At 39.7% G+C, this 15,475-nt stretch overlaps 1 protein-coding gene and 1 long non-coding RNA gene across 4 annotated transcripts in view; one reads left to right on the top strand and one right to left on the bottom strand.

Annotated features, from left to right (window-relative positions):
• samd4a (sterile alpha motif domain containing 4A) overlaps positions 1–15,475 on the bottom strand; it is a 37,716-nt gene that overhangs the window by 12,872 nt on the left and 9,369 nt on the right. For 2 of the 3 annotated variants that reach the window (XM_044029905.1, XM_044029906.1), the window contains exon 3: positions 1,557–2,192. In XM_044029905.1, the coding sequence (XP_043885840.1) occupies positions 1,557–2,192 (636 nt within the window). Of the gene's footprint in view, positions 1–1,556; positions 2,193–14,060; positions 14,259–15,475 lie in introns of those variants that run through there. The other variant, XM_044029907.1, reaches the window with a different exon arrangement.
• Positions 2,749–3,417, top strand: LOC122772171. The gene is made up of 2 exons (XR_006360751.1): positions 2,749–2,886; positions 3,018–3,417. It is a non-coding gene; the product is annotated as an uncharacterized LOC122772171 (long non-coding RNA).

Genomic DNA, 15,475 nt, shown 5'->3' with positions numbered 1-15,475 from the left:
TCATTAATCATCACTCATCATCACTCATCACTCATCAATCATCACTCATCAATCATTAATCATCACTCATCAATCATTAATCATCACTCATCACTCATCAATCATCACTCATTAATCATCACTCATCACTCATCATCAATCATCACTCATCACTCATCACTCATCAATCATCACTCATCAATCATAAATCATCACTCATCATCACTCATCACTCATCAATCATCACTCATCAATCATCACTCATCAATCATCACTCATCAATCATCACTCATCAATCATCAATCATCACTCATCAATCATCAATCATCACTCATCACTCATCACTCATGAGTGACATCAGAGCTCCAAACCAAAGTCAAACCCCAGCAGTGGTGGCATCATGGCCTGTTCCTGTAGAAGGAGGTGAATGAAAAGCCAGGGAGCTTTTAGTGTCGCCACTGTGACCAGGTCAGCTGCCACCAATACTCCACTCTCTCTCCTCCTATATGTGCTCCTCTTACTGTTGGCGCTATGTATAGGACTTCATGGCCCCGTTTAAAATAGGTGCCCAGCTAACATTACAAGTTCCAGTCCCTGAATATTAACCATTTTCCCTAAATACAGTCTCCCACAAAGACGACCTTACAAGGGAAAGGGCTGCTGGTTCAGCTATAAGTGTGGACGTCACAGTTCTACTGCTGTCATCATCATCATCACCATCACCATCACCACAATGACGGGTTCATTATGAGGACTAACATTAGATGAGAGAAGCATTTGCTGAGCGTGTCTGTGTCCGTGTGTCTGTCTGTGTCCATGTGTCTGTGTGTCTGTTAAGTTAAGAGAAGTAAATCCTGAGGTTCTTGTGAGGCCGAAGCTGCCTGCAGTCTAAACTAAAGAGGCAGTTTCTCGCGGTGAGCAGAGCTTTAAATGTGTCTTTATTTATAAACCTCAGCTGTTTCTTTCATGTCCCAGAAAAAACACAGAGCCCTGACATTCTTGTCTGGAAATATCCTGCTCTGACCATAGTTATGTTCACTTCTCCGTGTTTCTGTCCTCCTCACAGAGCCGTTGCTTTGGAGGTTGTTTAGAGAGCAGGTTTTTCACCACAGAGCTTGTAGAGGACTCAAGGAGTTCAACAGAACTGAGTTGAACTGAGTCACTGTGTTTGACTTAAAGACGCTGGTGTGAAAAGAGTGATCAGGAGTTATCAGATGATATACTTTGATACCACGATGTGTGTTTTTTAATGTTGCCCCAGTCTTTTCATCACTGAACTTATGTAACTTACCAAAGGAAATAAAGGAAAAGAAACATATTAACTTCATCTTAATCCAGGTAATAATGACACCATCAGGTAAATCTTGTGGGAAGTGAACCATCAAACATTTATGAAAGGTTCAAACACAGCTAAAAGTCTTACCATCACTCTTTCATAATACAAAGTGTTGTGTGTTGTGATAATAATCTTCTGCATGTATTTCTCTTGTTAGGATCCTGTGATGTTTTTACACCACAGAAGAAGAAGAAGGAAGAAGAAGGTTGAACATAGGACGAGAGACTGTGATTTCACTTACTCGTGTTACTGCCTCCGCCAGTTCCAACTGTGTTTAAGGTTGTTGGCACAGAGGATGATGGGTAGAGAAGCAGATGCCCATTCTCACAGCCCTGCTGCTGCTGCTGCTGCTGCTGCTGATGCCACCCTCCGCCCAACCCCGAGTCCCTGGAGCTCTGCCATCCATTGAGACGATCGTCTGAGCCATAGCGCTGGTGGTGATGCAAGGAATAAAGGTTGCCTGACGAAGAGGTGTTCGTGGAGGAGGAGGAGGAGGAAGAGGAGGAGGAACCAGATGTGGAGAGGGTTAATGATGGTGTTGACTGGTGATGATGGTGATGATGGTGGGGCCCAGCAGGAGGGGGGCGCTCCAGTGAGTCTCCCCGGGCAGCGGCCCTTTCCTCCAGGTGGTTGAGCCACAGTGCCAAGGCAGAGCGGTCTTCCAAGGAGGTGGCTGGATGAATGAGAGCATAGGACAGAAGCTGGCGAGACTCCTCCAGGTGGTGGCCGTGCTCTATGGTGTGAGCCAGTATTCGTGGCAGCAGACGCATGTACTCGCCCTTTGCTTCAACATTGCCAGGTTTGAGCAGTGGGAGATGTGTGAGGACCAGTGAGATGACGCGCTCCTTAGGTTCACTTTGCCACTGGCTGATCACTCCTGTCAGAGAAAAGAGGAGGAAAGAAAACAGTCAGTTTAATCACGGCTGAAAATACACTATCCTGCTGTTCATCATCCAAGGTGGCAGCAGGACAGGACGTCCTGTTTTATTCAGTGTCTGTAGGCTGCTGATGGAACCGCTCGATATTATCTTTTATTGTTGTCTATGTCAGTGGGCAGTTAGTTAGCCCGGGGCTAAACACAGCAACCACTTTAGACACACACACACACACACAAAAACACGTGTGGTGATATTAGCCTGTGATGATATTAGCATTTGATGATATTAGCCTGTGTGAAATGATATTAGCCTTTGATGACGTTAGCCTGTGTGAAATGATTTTAGCCTGCGATGATGTTAGCCTGTGTGAAATGATATTAGCTGCGATGATGTTGCATTGATGTTAGCCTGTGTGAAATGATATGTGGCGATATTAGCCTGTGATGATGTTAGCCTTTGATGATGTTAGCCTGTGTGAAATGATATTAGCCTGTGATGATGTTAGCTGATGATGTTAGCCTGTGATGATATTAGCCTGTGATGATGTTATGTGGTGATATTAGCCTGTGATGATGTTAGCCTTTGATGATGTTAGCCTGTGTGAAATGATATTAGCCTGTGATGATATTAGGGTGTGGTGATATAAGCATGTGTGATGATATTAGCATGTGTGTTGATATTAGCGTGTGTGTGGTGATACTAGCATGTGATATATTAGTGTGTGTGTGGTGATATTAGTGTGTGTTGATATTAGCATGTGATGATATTAGCGTGAGTGTGGTGATACTAGCATGTGGTGATATTAGCGTGTGTGTTGATATTAGTGTGTGTGTGTGTGTGGTGATATTAGCCTGTGATGATATCAGCATGTGTGGTGATATTAGCATGTGGTGATACTAGCATGTGTGTGAGGATATTAGCTTGTTTTTTTTGTGATGAGGTCAAAGACAAATTCTTAAGTATGTCATCTGAGTTTTGTCTGATTTGAACATTCATATCATTTCATTTATCCCACAAACACACACTAAAAATCTTTTTTTAAAAAGAACCCAGAAATGGTGAACAGATCCGAAAGCATAGAAGGAAAGTCCTAACTTTTTGATGACTCATTTTCATTTGTCTCACTGTGTGGATGATGTAATCCTTCATTCCTCTGAATGACACAAGCCTAAGTCCATCTGAGATCAGGAATTGTTCCATGATTAAAACTCATTTATTTCCAAATGACTGGAAAATATTAGCATGTAACATGGAAAGCATTTTTTAAAGGTCACTTAACAGAGGCAGTAGCTTTCTTACATATTTCTGTGGGCCAAGCTGCAGCTGCATCACTGTGTTTTCTATCTTTAATGGAGGTAAGAAGCTGTTTGACTACAAACCATCTCACTACAGTCTTTTTGTCCTATTAACTTTGACTTAATGAACACAACAAACACATTTTCATATTAAACACATCTCTAAATACCTCGCTCATGTCTTTTAGCAACGTAAAATCTTAAATATAACAAGTAGAGTATTTATTGATGTATTTTATGATATAGAATAAAACATTTTCTGATATTTTGTAGACAAAAATAATCAACGAATCAAGAAAAATAATAAAGATGATTCTCAGTTGCAGCTTAAATCTACAACAATCACTTTTCAATCACAAGAAATATAACTAATGTGTAATGTCTGCATAAACATAATGTTCATAATAAATATTAGCCGGACTGTGAGTCCACAAATGATCCAAAACAATCATCATCTAAGACACAGTCAGCGACTAATACACATTATACACATAAATAACTGCATTCATTGTCTTGTGTCAAAGAGGAAAAGCCTGGAAAAGTTGAGGCGACTGAGGGTTTATTGATGTCCTACTTCAGGGTTCAAAGGTCAGGGAGTCAGTGCAGTGGGAGTCTCAGAGCAGTTGGCCTCTCAGCATACAAACACATGTCAGCATATGTCAAAGGTCACACACTGGTTCAAATACCTGCAGTATTCCACTAATGAACAACACCGACTCAGTTACTCTGTCAATAAATCCAAACTTCATTCATTCAAGTCACCGGGAGCCATGAGGGGAGGAGGAGTGAGGAGTGAGGATTGAGGGGAGGAGTGGTTAAACTAGGGACGTGAAGCGACATGGTGCATGTGAGTCCCACAGAAAAAAATGGTCTCGTCACAGAGGCAAAATCTGTGTCTGCTTGATTGGAGGATCTTTCCTTTTTTTATCCCAGAGAGCCAAGATTTTTGTCTACCTTATTTGCGCGGAAATAGTTAAACTTTTTATAGGCAAGTAGTGATTTGTCTTTTATAGACCTAGGCCTGTTAAAGACCTAAGCTGTAGAAACTTAGGGTTCTATTTTGGGTCAGGTAGTGTCTTAATCTTTTGGTCGGTGGGTTTAAAAAATGTTTCTTGGTAAATTAGATAGACAATATATCTTAAGTTTAAAGTTATTACGTCTGTCCCACTTTACAATGCTACTTGTCCCACATTTTGTCTGACTGGAGGTGGTCACCCTAGATTAAACTGAGGTTACAACACTGACAGAGGAAGAATCACTGATTTGCCAGTGATTCTTTAACAGGAATGATAACAGCTCATTTTCCTCTTTTCTTACTTTCACCAAACACTTTTCTCTGGAAACCTCTAACCACAGACAGACAGCTCCTCTAACCACACACAGACAGGTCTTCTAACCACAGACAGGTCCTCTAACCACAGACAGACAGGTCCTCTAACCACAGACAGACAGGTCATCTAACCACAGATAGACAGGTCCTCTAACCACAGACAGACAGGTCCTCTAACCACACACAGACAGGTCTTCTAACCACAGACAGACAGGTCATTTAACCACACACAGACAGGTCTTCTAACCACAGACAGACAGGTCATCTAACCACAGACAGACAGGTCCTCTAACCAGACAAGTCATCTAACCACAGACAGACAGGTCCAGGTCCTCTAACCACAGACAGACAGGGCCTCTAACCACAGACAGAGACAGGTCCTCTAACCACAGACAGATGACAACCACAGACAGACAGGTCATTTAACCACACACAGACAGATCTTCTAACCACAGACAGAAAGGTCATCTAAACACAGACAGACAGGTCCTCTAACCACAGACAGACAGGTCAGGGTCCTCAGACAGACAGGTCCTCTAACCACAAACAGGTCCTCTAACCACAGACAGGTCTGGTCATGGGTTCATTTAATCAGAGAATAATTAGTCATGTGACCAATACAAGAACATTCATCAATAAGTGTCCTCTTAGTTAGTTGGTAGTTGGTTAGTTAGTTGTTAATTGTTAGCTAGTTGGTTCATTGTTAGTTAGTTAGTTAGTTAGTTGTTAGTTGATTGATCAGTCAGAGTGAAAACAAAGAGTAAAGAATAAAAAGCAAACAGAATGAACCCTGAAAGCCTTTGTTTCATGTCACACACACACAGAGACACAGACAGAGTCAGAGAGAGAGAGAGAGACAGGAGCAGACATCAATGTCACAGCATCTTTATAAATCTAAGTATTCAATGTTTTATTTCAGTTCAACAATGATAAAACACATGGTAAATGGCAGGAATGTAGCTCCAGTGTGCGTACGACTGACTCTGACAACAACAAGTTGATTCTTGTTCTCACGTGTTCAGCTCCATTCTGGAAACTCCAGTGAACAGAGGACACTAACCACCATGACTGAACATGACTGAGTTTCTTCATTTCATAGAAAATGCTTGGTTTGGTTTGTATATTTGTTTCTACTTCAAATAGGAATTTTCTTTGACTCGATCACCGTCTCGTCCCACGTGATGTGTGAGTCGCTGCAGCAGAGAGCGGCACAGGTTCACTCATCTGAGACTCTGTGGTCACAGTGGAAACAATGTGATTGTTTGAGCTCATTTGTTACACATTGGTTACTGATGGAAACACACGCACACTTGTGGAGACACATGATTCCTCTGGTTCTAAATTTAGACGGGTCAATGGTTCACAACGGCAGCAACAGATAAGGCAAAGGGAGACCCACACACACACACACACACACACACACACACAGAGTGTTGGTATCTCTGTCTGTATAAACGAGAACATTTCCAGAAGACACATGTTTACATGGATTAGTAGATTAACAAAATGATAAAATATCTTGGGGGTTTGGATTTTTGGTTTGTATTAAGATAAAACAACACTTAGAGAATATCAATCCATCAGTCCTGTTCTTCAACTGGTAACTAAACAGACACGAGGGCATTAGCAGCAACTCACTATATCACTATAGCTTTGTTGATTCAGCACTGTCCCCTCCACCAACACACACACACACACGCATGTATCAGGGGCATTTTATGCCAGCACACTATACAAAAACGGCTTAACCGCGTCGCCTACGCTGCATGAAGACTGTATAATAATATAATAATAATAATGAAGGGCGCCATGTGCGCACGCTCGTCTTATTATTATTATTCATAACAATAACAACAATAATTTTAAGAAAAACATCTTAAAAAAAACCACTGCGTTTAATAAACATATTGCTGTGCCCAAACCAAAACTGAGACTACAGTACCTTGTCTTAAAGCCTGTATCTGCTCAAGCTTATTAGTAATATTATTAGTATTAATAATAACTATAAGAAGAAGAAGAAGAAGAGGAAAAGTAATAAAAAAAAGAAGTGCAACTGTATTTTTTCCACGTCCTTTGTATCCATCTAGTCGATCAGAGCAGCGTGTCCATCAAAGCTGTGGGGCTTGATGAAGAAGAGAACATTGGTCCGTACCTTTACAAATGGCGCTGTGAAGCCTCAGAGCTCACGCATGTACGTGGTTATTTCAGCGGGAGGACAGCGGAGGTGAACATGTCACCTGAGAATACTGCCGGCTTAACGACAAAAGCCGTCCATGTCTCAAACATGTCCACAACAGTGTGTCCTGCACCTTGCAGTCTGAGGTTGACCCGTTCAGGTGTTCCGTAACGGGCTGTTGAGGTATATCAGGGACTGAACCATCACTCAGGCGCCAAACTGAGAAAGAGGCTGTGCGCATTTACACACGAGGTAGACTGGACCATCAGGACCTGACAGTGATTCTACACGTTACACACACACACACACACACACACACGTTCATACGGGATTGTTTGGAAGAAAGCACACCTTATAGATGAATCACAGCTGTCAGGATAGTTTTATTTGTAAGTAGCTGAAATTATTTTACTTCTCCCTTTCTCCGTTTTTTACGTTTATTTGTTGTCTGAATCAGAATCGAAAAACCCAGAAAACCAAATTCAAATAACACTAAAAATAATGATAAATAATAATAATTGAAATGATATATATGTATATATTAATAGAGAGAAACAGAGAGAGAGACATAGACCATGTCCTGACATGAAGTACAGACAGGCTTCCACAGGTCCTAACACAGGTTTAGGGTAATCTTGTCAGATAACAGATAATAAATGACTGTGATCACACTCTGATATCAAAGCCTAAACAACAGCTGCTCAGGACACCATGGTACGGTCTGGAATGGTCCACCCTGGTCCACCGCGGGGGTGGGTGGACCGGATACGTAAATGATGTTGCTGTTGTGCGACAGTGTCAGACATCCAGCATCACAAAGTCACGTAAAGTGATGACTCTTTGACGACCAATCAGCAGACAGCAGTGTTTCTAGCTCCACCCTTTACGAGCCACATGTGATGTAGCTTTGCTCTAGGTCTAGTTCTGACCAGGGGGCGGCTAGAGGGCGATAGAGGGCGATAGTGCACCGGCCTCTTTAAGCCACACCAAAAAATAGAGAAAAAAGAGTTTATTTTGCCATTTCTCAGAGACTTTCATGTTGAGATTCTTTTGTGTAATTTTGGACCCTACACTTCATTTCAATGAGCTCCAGCAGGGCTCGCCCCAGCGTGATGTCATCGTACGCAATGATGCGTCACTGGGACGCGGGCCCAGCGGACATGGTCTGTTGCCGGAGGAAACGGAAATGCCTCCGCGCGCTTCTATGTAACTTGTGACTATGTAACTACCAGCGCTTAAATGCCGGTTTCAATGTGGAAAAAGAAGGACAAACAACTTTCTCTCGCTGCAAAATGAGACGCTTCATAGAAGAAAAGCTTCTATGGGAAGGAGCTGGTATGAGAAGAACGCTTTGCCCTCAGACCGGCACCAGGTTCTGTTTTCCCTCTTTCCCTCTTTCAGATGGCAGACACCGAACAAGCCTGGATTCAGACGGGTAATCCAGACTGAAACCATTTCTCTGAGAGAGCAAAATAACACAGTATATGTATATATATACATATATGTATATATATGTGTATATATATACATATATACAGTATATGTATATATATACATATATGTATATATATACATATATACAGTATATGTATATATATACACATATATATACATATATGTATATATATACATATATGTATATATATACATATATACAGTATATGTATATATATACATATATGTATATACAGTACTGTATGTACATATTATATTTAAATACAGATACAATGACCAAATCTAAAATTCAAACTGTCAGGTCAAAACATTTACATTAAAACAAAATCTATGGATCACACAAAGCATCTAACGACAGATCAGGACGGGCCGAGGTAACGCTGCCCTCTGCTGGACACCAAGCGTCCGCAGAGGCGGAGCTTATCAAGTATAAATCAGTCAGATCTTCAAACACAAACCATATGTTTGAATTCTAACGTGCTCACGGACTTGAGAATTGGAACAGAACTTGGACTGAGGCTGATGACGTTTCATGAGTACAAGAGTACGCACAAGTACACACAAGTACGCACAGGTACGAGAGTGTGCACAAGTACGGATGACTGACTTGCTGATTGCGACGCTGAGTGACAGGCTGTCAGCAGGTGATTTAAATATTTAAACCAGCCGACGGACACACATCTGTTTCATAAGAACACAAAACCAAATCACTTTCAAACACTGCCACACACACACAAACAAACACACATTCAGGTCTACAGTGTTCATGTAAACGTGTTTATTCCAGACCTTTGTTCAGGTCTGTATCTGCTGAGTCTTTTAACTGGTCTTCATCCAAACCACAACATTCTCCTGTCACCATGGAAACCAGGACAATCCTACAGCTGAAGACAACTTCCATTAAAGCTCATTCGCTCATTTATATCAAAGACATGTTGACATTTCTAGACCATGTATGTTTGTATTTAGACTTCATTCATAAAATACCGTCATACCAGACCACAACACTAGCATGAAAACAATCAGCTTAGACCACAGCACAGCACAGTAGACCACAGTAGACCAAAGCAGACCAAATTAGACCACAGTAGCCCAACGTAGACCACAAAAGACTAAAGTAGACCACAATAGACCACAGTAGACCACAGTAGATCACAACAGACCAAGGTAGACCAAAGTAGACCCCAGTAGACCACAGTAAACCAAAGTAGACTACAGTAGACCAGTGTGTGTGTGTGTGTGTGTACACAGAGGCAAAAGGAAAACTGCAACGTTTCGGAAACTAACAACAAGCCAACGTCAGCCAAACGGAACAATGACTCAGGAGGACCAAAACCCAAGACCAGAAAATGCCACCAAAGACCTCACTGTGTGTTGTGTCTCAAAACACTGGCAGGGGACAGCATTTGCATTGCTAAAACAAAAAAAATGTTATTTGCACAGAAAATGAATTTGATTGGTAAAGTATTCTTTGTTATCCAAATGTATTTATTGTTTATAAAATGACACTATTATAGTTATAATTGCACATTTCATATTTTTGTTTGAAAATTGCTTTCTCATGAAGCAATATTGAGGTTATTTGTATTAATAAAGCAAAAATTTTATTTGCACAACAAATTATTGAAAGAAAAGTGAAACTTTTGTTCTAATATTGATTCAATAAATATTATAGTTGACACATTGTTACAATTTCGTGAGATGGGGGGGGCCTGAGAAATTTCTTACTCCAAAGGGGGGCCCAACAAAAAAAGTTTGAGAACCACTGCTTTAGAGAATAATGTCAGAAAAGTTTGTCTGTTTGGATTTTTGATTAGAAATGCAGAAATAAAACAAAGCTTAAATGATGATGATTAAAAATGTACATTTTCTGTCTGCCTGGTCCACCTCACACTTATATCCTTCATGACGACTGAAGGTTTCCTCACCCACGCCCCCATGCTGCAGTGGTAACCGGCTGAGATCAGGGTCGTACCTGTGAACGTGGAGCTCCAGTGTTATGCTGGGAATGTGAGCCACAGCTCTGCCAGGGCTCGACTGGAGAGGCCCACAACTCTATTTAAGGACATAAATGTTTCCTACAAGAACGATCATTCTTTTCCTTTTCCTTTGTGGAGCACAGTCTTATGTACGTACCTGCTGAGAAGCAGCACCCCCTCTCACACACACACACACACAATAAAAATAATATGTGATGATATGTAAGTTATCAAGCTTTGGATCATTATTATTGATCACGTTTAAAAAACAACAGCTTTGCTCTGTTGGACAAGCTCACTGTCCTGGTAAAGAATACCAGAGTATGTCTCACATCACAGTGAGTCTTTCAGGACAAACTGGTCATCAGCTCATGAGTGTGTCTGTGTGTGTGTGTGTATGTGTGTTTGTGTACGTTTGTGCAGGTTTGTCTGCATTTTACTATGTGAGTGTGACAGAGACACGACAGGGACCTCGTCTGTCCACAGCCTGAAGACTGGAGTTCTGCATCACACACACACACACACACACACACACACACACACACACACTCACAGGACATCCATTCAGAAAAACAAGACCGCACAACAGCCAGAGAGCTGAGATCAGTCATTCATTCATTCATCAGATCTAATCTTACATTAACTTCATTTGAAGACCCTAACCCTTTTAGTTGATTATTCAATAAAAAACCTTTCAGCATCAAGTAACTCACAGAAACCTTCTCTAGATCTTGAGATATAGATATAGATATAAACATAGATATAGACATAGATATATATATATATGGACATCGATATAGACATAGCTATAGACATAGATATAGATATAGACATAGATATGAACATAGATATAAACATGGATATAGATATAAACGTAGATATAGATATAGACATAGATATAGATATAAACATAGATATAAACATAGATATAGATATAGATATAGACATAGATATGGATATGGACATAGATATAGACATGGATATAGATATAAACATAGATATAGATATAGACATAGATATGGATATAGACATAGATATAGACATAGATATAGATATGGACATAGATATAGACATGGACATAGATATAGATATAGACATATACATAGATATAAACATAGATATAGACATAGATATGGATATAGACATAGATATAAACATATATATATATAGATATGGACATAGATATAGACATAGATATAAACATATATATATAGATATGGACATAGATATAGACATAGATATGGATATAGACATAGATATAAACATAGATATAGATAAAGACATAGATATGGATATAGACATAGACTCATGGATAGATATAGACATGAAATAACTAGACATATACATAGATATAAACATAGATATGGATATAGACATAGATATAGATAAAGACATAGATATGGATATAGACATAGATATGGATATAGACATAGATATAGATATGGACATAGATATAGACATGGACATATATATAAGATATAGACATATACATGAATATAAATATGAATATGAACATAGACCTGGATATAGACATGGAATTTAAACATAGATATAGATATAGACATAGATATGGATATAGACATAGATATATATATAGACATAGATATGGATATAGACATAGATATATATATAGACATAGATATGGATATAGACATAGATATAAACATAGATATAGATATAGACATATACATAGATATAAACATAGATATAGATATAGACATAGATATGGATATAGACATAGATATAGACATGGACATATATATAGACATATACATAGATATAAACATAGCTATAGACATAGATATAGATATGGACATAGACAGATATAAACATAGATATAGACATAGATATGGACATAGACAGATATAAACATAGATATGGACATAGATATAAACGTAGATATAGATATAGATATAAACATAGACATAGATATAGACATAGATATAGACATAGATTAAGACACTGATATAAACATATAGACGTAGATATAGACATAGATATAAACATAGACATAGATATAGACATAGATATGGACATAGATATAGACATAGATATATAAATAGATATAAACATATAGACATAGATATAGACATGGATATAAACATATAGACATAGATATAGACATAGATATAAACATAGACATAGATATAGACATTGATATAAACATATAGACATAGATATAGACATTGATATAAACATATAGACATAGATATAGACATAGACATTGATAAACATAGATAGACATATATTATAGACATAGATATAGACATTGATATAAACATATAGACATAGATATAGACATAGATATAAACATAAAGACATAGATATAGACATTGATATAAACATAGATATAGACATAGATATAAACATAGACATAGATATAGACATAGATATAGACATATAGACATAGATATATACATGGATATAGATATAGACATAGATATAAACATACAGACAGATATAGACATACATATAGACATAGATATATTCATAGATGTACATATAGACATAGATAAAAACATAGATATAGACATAGACATAGATATAGTTACATTATCTTACATTAAATTAAATTACATTACATATTATGAGTGATTATATCAAACACAGATCAGGAAGAGCATCATAAGAGCAGCATAAAGACATCCCGAGTCCTCAGGATAGTAAACACCCAAAGCACAAGTATTTGAAGACTTACCAATGAACTAGTAAAGATCCTCCACTAACTTTAAATTAGAAGCAGAAACCCTAACCTTCTCACTGACCTGTTCATATTCAATGCAATTTGTGACAAGACAGTGAAAATATGACTTGAACGATTTGACGATCCACAGCTAATTAACTTGTATTATATTACACACTGCCTGGCCAAAAAAAAAGCGGCCACCTGGATTTAACTAAGCAAATAGGTAAGGGGTTGCTGCAGTTGGTCAGGTCTAGGCTCCGCAACATTATGTGCCCAAAGAATGAGGTCAGCTGACTACCTGAATATAATGAATGACCAGATTATTCCATCAATGCATTTTTTTTCTTCCCTGATGACATGGGCATATTCCAAGACGACAATAACAGGATTCATCAGGCTCAAATTGTGAAAGAGTGGTTCAGGGAGCATGAGACATCATTTTCACAGAGTCCAGACCTTAACCCCATTGAGAATCTTTGGGATGTGCTGGAGAAGGCTTTGCTCAGTGGCCCGACTCTCCCATCATCAATACAAGATCTTGGTGAAAAATGAATGCAACACTGGACGGATATAAACCTTGTGACATCGCAGTAGCTTATGGAAACAATGTCACAGTGAATGAGTGCCGTAATCAAAGCTAAAGGCGGTCCAACGATATATATATACATATATATATACATATATACTGTACATAGAATATATATCTTCTGAAATAGCTCAGTTATTACAACAGAGTCTGTGAACAGCCTGAAAATGGGATTCAAATGTTTCAAACTTTATTTACAACTGTGAGTGAAGACAGACAGGGACTGAAGACAAACAGGAACTAAAGACAGGCAGGGACTGAAGACAGAAAGGGACTGAAGACAGAAGACAGACAGGGGCTGAAGACAGGGACCACAGCTTCCTGAAAGAATCTGATTTGGATGAGGTCATTTCCACCCACCAGGGACTCGGGCTCTTGTTGTATAACTGTCACGGTAACGGTTGCCATGGGGGCTTTCTCACTGGGCTGGTTCTGCTGATGTCACTCTGTCTGTCTGTCATGGCCAACAGTGTGTCCAGCAATCACAAGTAAACCACTGTGGTTCAGTGGCACCTTGCTGTGTCTCAACTGTCCTCATCCATTCATGCAAGGACAGAGGACAGAGACAGACAGACAGAGGACATGGACAGACAGAGAAAGTCAGAGACAGACAGACAGAGACAGACATCGTCAGTACCACATTAAGGTTTTGGCTCAGCTGCTGTGGACTAGCAAACTAAAAATGTCCCTGCCAAGAATTTTTTTTCTTTTCATGTTAAGATGTCCTTAGCCTTCTTTAATGTTGTGTTATGATATTTAAAGCTGAAACAACACAGGCTACTTATGTTTACTTGGATAACTGTGCAAGAGATACAAGACATACACTGAAGATGCATTCATAAAATCTAACATTTTACACACCAGAGCACACCAGAACACATGAACACACCTGAGCACATGAACACACCAGAACACATGAGCACACCTGAGCACATGAACACACCAGAACACATGAGCACACATGAGCACACCTGAGCACATCTGAACACATGAACACCTTAACACATGAGCACACCTGAGCACATGAACACATGAACACACCTGAGCACATGAACACACCAGAACACATGAGCACACCTGAGCACATGAACACACCAGAACACATGAGCACACAAACACACCAGAACACATGAGCACACCTGAGCACATCTGAACACATGAACACCCTAAACACATGAGCACACCTGAGCACATGAACACACCAGAACACATGAGCACACCTGAACACATGAGCACACCTGAGCACATGAACACACCAGCACATGAACACACCAGAACACATGAGCACATGAACACACCAGAACACATGAGCACACAAACACACCAGAACACGTGAGCACACCTGGTAGCACACACACAACACATGAGCACACACACATGGGCACATGGGCACACCAGAACACACACCAGCACACCTGACACATATGAGCACACCTGAGCACATGAACACACCAGAACACATAAGCACACCTGGGCACATGCACACCTGAACACACACAGAACACATGAGCACATGAGCACTGAGCACACCTGAGCACACATGAACACACCAGAACACATGAACACATGAACACACCAGAACACACACACCACATGACACCTGAGCACATGAACACACCAGATGAGCACATGAGCACACACCTGAGCACATGAGCACAAGAACACATGAGCACATGAGCACACCTGAGCACATGAACACACCAGAACACTTGAACACACCAGAACACACCTGAGCACATTTGATTTTGAGACAAACCACACACACACTGATGAGC

Source organism: Solea senegalensis, linkage group LG7 (genome assembly GCF_019176455.1).
Source record: "Solea senegalensis isolate Sse05_10M linkage group LG7, IFAPA_SoseM_1, whole genome shotgun sequence".
NCBI lineage: Eukaryota > Metazoa > Chordata > Actinopteri > Pleuronectiformes > Soleidae > Solea > Solea senegalensis.
The sequence above is the reverse complement of the archived record's forward strand: the minus strand, read 5'-3'. Positions and strand labels throughout refer to the sequence as shown.